This window comes from Macrosteles quadrilineatus, unplaced genomic scaffold, assembly GCF_028750875.1.
Source record: "Macrosteles quadrilineatus isolate MER2022 unplaced genomic scaffold, UCM_ALF_1.0 Scaffold_1__1_contigs__length_201487025, whole genome shotgun sequence".
Lineage (NCBI taxonomy): Eukaryota > Metazoa > Arthropoda > Insecta > Hemiptera > Cicadellidae > Macrosteles > Macrosteles quadrilineatus.
Genome location: NW_026542594.1, coordinates 102,206,986 through 102,214,497, shown reverse-complemented (window position 1 = coordinate 102,214,497; position 7,512 = coordinate 102,206,986). Strand labels below are relative to the sequence as shown.

General features: G+C 38.0%; 1 protein-coding gene across 1 annotated transcript; it reads right to left on the bottom strand.

Annotated features, from left to right (window-relative positions):
- Window positions 1–619: 619 nt before the first annotated feature.
- LOC128999354 (uncharacterized) lies at window positions 620–5,561 on the bottom strand. The gene is made up of 3 exons (XM_054425812.1): window positions 4,068–5,561; window positions 2,325–3,752; window positions 620–739 (listed from the first exon to the last, which is right to left on the bottom strand). Exons 1-3 carry the CDS (start codon window positions 5,559–5,561, stop codon window positions 620–622), a joined length of 3,042 nt encoding a protein of 1,013 aa, XP_054281787.1.
- Window positions 5,562–7,512: the final 1,951 nt, after the last annotated feature.

Genomic DNA, 7,512 nt, shown 5'->3' with positions numbered 1-7,512 from the left:
TGAATCTATTTACAATGGAGTTTTTACAACTGATCCCCGTCATTTTCCATTATTATTATAATTATTACTAGGGGAAACCCGTCGAAATCGACGGTTACTTTCAAGGCTTACGTTAATTCATCTAACTGCGATGAATTGGGTGAAATATACATATTTTGAGCATTTAACATTGTTCAAAGAGTAAGTGTAAAAACAATAACAATATTGCGTTAGTTGCCAAATTTGGTTGTTCATTCAATGATTAAAATATTTCCTATCCTGTACGTCATCGGAGTTATTATTAGTATGTTATATGGTATCTCTTCCTTTGGTAGAACCTTTAAATAGTATTTAAATCGTATTGGTGGATCTTTTGTAGCTAAACACTTCCGTGATTTCATCAGTGTTTGAGAAAAAATATATGTTTGTTGGGAAGACACGTTCTAACTTCAAAGGGAGGTATATCCGTTACAGTGTAAGTTTGATTTTCCTTCGTCACGTCGCGTCAGTTCATATCGTACTTCTGTGCCAATGAATGAACCCTCTAGCAAAGTTTTGAGAAATTGACTGTGGGGTTACTGATAAAGCTGGAATTCCTTGACATGGGGGATGTCAGTTAGTTGTCACGGCCAGGGCTGCGTTAAGGGTCAGTGGAGCCCTGGGCAAACCCAAGAGCAGCGCCCCCCTTTTTTCCTAGTGCTGGCAGGTGGTGGTTTGGGTCCAAGATGTATGGAGTAAAGGTAAAGGTAGGAGGTACCTCCTATAAAGGTAAAGGAGTAAAGGCTTTTACTCCATGCATCTTGGTTTGGGTCTCCCAGTGGGCGCCCCCAAACCACCAGCGCCCCTGGGCATATGCCCAGTCTGTCCGTTTATAAAAGTGGGCCTGGTCTCGGCCTTATCAATAACATAAAGTTGTCAATATAATCTCTCTACGGAATGTTAGGTGTAGTGGAATACATGAAGTAAAGTTGGCTTTTATTCTTGAACTGTTAGGGGCCTCCTAGTTCATATGATCTTGGCGGCTTCATTGGCAATAAATAATGCAAATGACATAGCAATTGAACATTTCCAAAAAGCAAAAATACTGTAAAATGGCTGTTACGTATATATTGACGTTTACATATTGTTAATCAACGTATATGATAAATACTTTAATCCTTTAATACGTTTTTTTTATGGCGACCATTCATAGTAGGTAAGCCAAGTATGAATGGAGATGAGTGTAGGAAGAGTGGCGCGATCTTGAAGTCTTGTTAGTTACTAAGGCCGACATTCCTTAGATACAGCTGTTAATTAATAGCCCATACAGCTAATGGCAACCAAGGGATCTACAGTTTATAGTTGAATTGGAACCAAATTTTTTTTTGCATTGGTATTTATGAATTGGTATAATAATCAGGATAGCACTGCGGGTAGTCGTAGTACTCACTCGTGCGGACGTTAATCCACACCAGGGAGTATCGCATCCACAGTGCATTCCTATAAATATCCACAATTCGTGACCTCCCAGTAGCTGGATTACAGGACGACGCCACCCGTCCCAGTCAAAGGATTATGTGATCTAGTTTAAAAGGAATATGACCTTTCTGTCATGACAGTAGCTGCTTAAATAGTATTTTCTCTTTGTACCATATTTAACAGCCAAAATTTCGTGTTATTTTCAATAATGTTACTAATTTAGTGCGCCAAAGTCCGTAATATAGGCAGGTGCAAATTATTTGTCAAGATAGGTACCATTTTAGGCAATGTTTCTAAGTTTGGATTTTATTAGACACAATAAGAGCAGATATTTCTACATAAATATTTGATACTAGCTGAGTACCCGTCCTTCGTCCGGGGTAGATGTATGTTTAAATGGTGCTTTTTGAAATCTGAAATTAAAAACATTGTAAAATAAGTAAACTCAAGGGAGGTGAAAAAGTTTTAATATGAACATGTTAAAATAAAATATATATTTACAATACAGACTTATAAACAATGTTTACAGCTTTCCTATCTTTTGTGAAAATATACAGGTTTTTTCCACTAGAAACACGTGAGCAAGCAACGTATAATTGCCCATGGGAGAAACATTGTGTTTCCAAATAGAGGCCTGCAACCTGTAGAGTCTGTCCTTGTGCTTTATTTATCGTCATTGAAAAAGCAACCTTTAAGGGGAACTGAAGGCGCTTAAAATTGAAGGGTAGGTTTGCTGTTGTAATGGGAATCCTGGGAATGAGTACTTCTTCCCCCTTTGCAGAACCAGTTAAAATCTTAGCTTCTATGACATTTTCTTTTAAAGATGTAATTAAAAGCCTAGTACCGTTACACAGCCTAGGTGGCTCTAAGTTCCTAAGTAGTATTACTGGGATTCCTAATTGCAATTCAAGCTTGTGCGGGGGAATACCAGGCAGTTCCAAGGTGTTAAGAAACTCAACAGGGTAGTGTAGTGCTTGCTCCTCTTCTGTAATTGAATCAATGGACAAATAAGATTTAACTTCACCATGAATAATGTTCATAATTTTGCTGTTTATTTTGTTCACATCGTCATTTTTGGGGGCTAAAATTGCTCTGCAGGATAACCATTCAGGATCATAGTGGTTGTTTTGTAAGTCAGGAAACACACTTGCTATAAGCTCTTCCGCAGAAGCAACCATGTGACCAAAGTTTTCTGGGAAGGAAATCATCTTATGTTGGTCAGTTTTCATTCTACCTTCACCAATCTTGAGCAAATCACCTAAAAATTGTCTGGCATCACAGTCGTTATGGAGACTTACCCTCATATTTTGAACCAAGTGATACTGCTCAATATGACTCCATAGGACAGACTTTTTCAAACAGGAATTGATTTCATCTGCTGGAGTTCCACGTTGGATAACTGGTAGGGTTTGTCTAAAGTCCCCTGACAACAAAACAACTAAGCCCCCCATTAAATCTTGACTATTTCTGATGTCTTGAAGTGTTGCATTCAATGCTTCAAATGCTCGTTTGTGAGACATTGTACATTCATCCCACACCAGTAATGTACAACGTCGGAGGACTTCAGCTCGATCAGAGGTTTTGCTGATATTGCATTGTGTGGTTTCAGCAGTTGCTAGGTTAAGTGGTAGTTTCAATGCAGAATGTGCAGTTCTTCCACCAGGTAGAAGTGTTGAAGCAATGCCAGAGGATGCAATCGCAAGAGCAATGTGATTTTCTTTTCTCAGCTTAGCCAATATGAGAGTTATAAGAAAAGTTTTACCTGTTCCACCTGGAGCGTCTAGGAAGATAATTCCTCCTTTTCTACTCTCAATCCTCTCTAAAATTGTATCATAAACCACTTGTTGCTCGGGTAGAAGTTTTGGTAACATCTCTTGTACTTGGAGCTGCATATCGTCGATGTTATATGCCATTTCTTTTAGAAGTTCAGGGTTTATTCCATTCAATAAGTTTGGAGCGGGTAAGCCAAACGAACTTAAATCTTTCCCACTCATAGACTTCACCAGTTCTTGGATATTCGTTAGGGCCTCATTGTAAACTATGTCATTGTACTGAAGGTCAGGGACGACTTCCCTGTGTCGATGTAAGATATCATCAGACAAATCATTTCTGAATGATTCCCACAAAGTTATAGGGCTTGACAACTCACACGTACTTATCAATATTGCAAATAGATGGCGTACACGAGAAGCTGAGCGAGTCAGAACAGCTTCTTCCATCGTTGACTCCCAATGGTTGTCATTCTCAAGCAGACCAAGGGCCTGACAGGCTTCTCTGTATGTGCCACAAATTTGGTTATTTACTGTCCTTAGTTGCTGAAAAGATGTAGGGCCTCTTAGTTTATGAAGAAGCAAACGAAGACAATAGCACTCAAAGTTTGCCGGATGAACAGTATATACACGACCTAATGCATCTGAGTATTTAACATCTGCATAACCATGGACAGGTGTTCCTTGAATTCGGCGCCTGAATACTTTCTCGGTTGCGTTGAAAGTGAAATAGTGTGGAACTTCATGATACAAAAGTGTTTTTGCAAAATCATCATTTTGGCATAGATCAAAGAATGCAGTCAACGTGGTTGGTGGTGGGTTTTGCAATCTTTCATTCATGTTTTCCTCATTAAAGTATACCCGCTGACCATTTTCTAGGTGTACTGATAGATGAGTCACAGTTGGTTTCCTCTCATGCACTGGGAATCCAAATATGCGCCAAGCAGCCTCATTACTACTTAAGTAACGTCCGGTTTGATAAATAGTCACTTCATCCTTTAGATTGTCTAATTGTGCGCCTTTCACCAAATTGAATGCAGCTTGGTCACTTCCCTTGTGTATGTATTTACAAACGTACTTTATGGCCTTAACTGAGCTGCAGTATTCTACATTGATGTGCGCATTGAAGATCTTAATCAAAGTTGGGCAATATGGGACAATCCAGCGGTTGTCTATCTCCACAGCAACATTTCCAGCAGCTTTCATATTAATATGACCCGTGAATCCACCATCATGTGGACTCCGTCTACGGTACATAGGATAACCATCATCATTTGTTTGGGTGTTTTCAATCAGGGGCCTTGGGTAGTGTTTCGTACATTTGCCGTCTTTCATGCATGGAGACCGTTGGTTGTAAGCACCACAAGGTCCGTGTACCATATGTTTCAGTACATACTCATGAAGAACCGGATCAGAGGTACGTTCTGGAATTTCAGAACTAATGACACTGTCAATCTGATTAGGACGGATTTTTTCACATAACCAAAGGAGGTAATGGATGTGAGGTAATCCACGTTTCTGCCACTCTACAGTGTAGATAAAGCATCTGACAGAGCCAAAAACTTCCCCTTTGTTGATCACTGCGACAAAAATCTTTATTTTTTGATGAAACACACGTGAAACAATGTCATGTCTGTCTGTTGCTTTCTGCCCTGGAAGCAAGGATTCCAATATTTCGGGCCATTTTGGATTGCATGTTAAAGTTATAAATAAGTCCGGGCGACCGTAGTTTTTAACATAGGTCAAAGCGTCTTGTGCCCTTTCACTTAAATACCTCGGAGATCCTACAAAACTTGAAGGAAGGATAACAGATTGGCCAATATCATTAGCACTCAGTGTCGCATCATTGTTCAAAGCATCTCTCAAATGCACGTAGCTCTCAGCCCTAAGTTTTTTTTGATTGAGCTTAATGTACAGTAGGCGTTCAGTTTCTATTTTGGCGTACATGTCAACTATGAACTGGTTTAGGAGCTGTCTATACCTCAAGATAGTATTAAAATCGTCTTCGCGTACCATTAACATGTACGCATAGAAATCCATTGACGAAACCTTCTTGTTTGTAGGGTGATTAGTATTTGGATCCATCATGGGGATACCAAAATGATACCCCTCTTGTCCTTTTGAGAAAATTAGTGGGTATTGTAGTGCATCGTAGAAGCGGTGAGTTTCAGACACTCGGAGAAGATTGCCATCACGTTTCCTTAATACAATGTCTCGGCTCTCAAACTCATTTCCAGCAATGACAATCGCCACTTCATCTGCAGTAGGAGCATTGTACCGGCGTTCATGTTCACCAGGTGGACGGCGGTCAGCACGAATTACAACTTTGTAGTTATCTGTTGGAAGAAGTTCCATAGCAGTTTTAAAAGAACGTACTAATTGATTTTCTTCATGAAACATTTGCTGTATATTTTCGACCGTTGTACGACAAACACCAGGTATGTTGTTGCAACGTGTGTCTGTTTCAATGTCCTGATCCCCAATAAAATATATTTGTAGAAAGCTATGGGGCTTTCCTGAAGGAGGAAGAAGGCTACCAATGCGGTGATAAACTTGTCCCTGAACAGTAAAAGTAGTATGAAAATGAGGAACAATAGTCTGAACAGATGCTCCAAAAGATGTCATTTGGAAACACATATTATATTTTCTAATATTTTGTAAGAAATCTTTTGATTCCCTTGTTTCTCCCTTGAGCAAAGTGAGAAGGGGTTCAGGTGGCTCTTCCAAATGAGTAACTTTGACTTTGCCACTTGAGCAACACATTCCAACAGATTCTCCTGGCCACTTGGCTGCTCTGCAATGCCTACATATACTATTAATATGTCCAATTGAAAGAAGATTGTGGTTTTTGTAATCAATTGTTGGGTCATAATTAAATGCTATGTGTTTAAATGAATCCCACTTTCTTGTCATAAATTGTTGCCTGTCATTTCTTCGAGCGAGTAGGTTGGCTTCATGCTGTTCATTAGTTTGAGTTAAACGCTGTGCAGCGTGTCTTACTGAATCCTCTTCTCTACGTAGCAGACGCTGTTGAGGAGTTTCTTGGGACCGTAGGTAAGCAATCCTGTTAGCATTGGTTTGTAATCGAGCCTGACGACGTTCTGAAGTTTCAGAAAATCGTTGTAGTGCTGTAGTTTCTGCGTTTTTTTTGCAGACGGACTTGTCTCTCTTGAAAGGACTCCCTTTCTCGCAAAGATGCCATTGCCCTTGCCTTAGCAGGACGACTGGAGAGGTTGCTCTTTTTTCTTTTAGGCATTTTAATATCCGAAAGTCCCACATGTATGTTAAAAAAGATTAAATTCCAATAAATCAAAAAAAACTTTATATAAAACTTAATATATCAAAAACTTTTAACTTTCTAATTACATTTAAAAAACATTTTCAAAAAATAAACAAATAAAAATCTCAAATCCTTTACTTACTTTTAAATTATAAAATAAAACATAGACAAACAATAATTTACAACATCTGGTTAATATTATGGTATAGCATTTAATTTGAATGAAATGAAACAGGTGATCTTGCTTCTAAAAAGCATTGCTCACTCAGCATTGAATATAAAAAAAAAACTTATTATATACTATGTGAACAAACAAAAACATTAATACTCTTACTACTAAAACAAAACAAACAGAAACATACTATTTAGCTATTAAATAAAAGGACTATTTAGTATTTAGTCCTACTATTTATAGCTCCTAATATTTATGCACCAAAGGCAAAGGCATATATACAACTTTTTTATTGTTGTTTTTAATTTGAAATATTTGTAAATATACAGCATCAGATATACAATCTCACTAATTTCATAAAATAAATAATCAATGAACCATCAAATATAAGAATAAATAAACATGATTGTAGAGAATATTATATGCCTCCTATTTATAAACCAGCTGTGGCATTGTGAATTAATGTGGTTTGACAGTTCAGCTTGTTTACATTTGGGTGGCATAGCAAATTGTAAACATTGTGTTTGTTCTCATGGCAGCCATGGAGACCAATCAATATTTACTTTTAAAATCCTCAACTCAGAACTTTTAAAGCCAAAGGGGCAAAGCCCACGGTCAGTATCGAAGTGTGAATAGTCCTATTATGGTCCTTGGTATGGTAGCTATATTTCTGTAAAATTTAAGCCCAGTCAGTTCAGTAGTTTATGCGAATATTAGTAATACACATACAGACACCACAAGATTTTTATATAATAGTATAGATTTTGTAGAATAATATGATAAAATGTAGGCAAAAGTGGCGAAAAAGGCACATACCAACCCGTACAATAGATATAAGATAGTTCAATAAGATA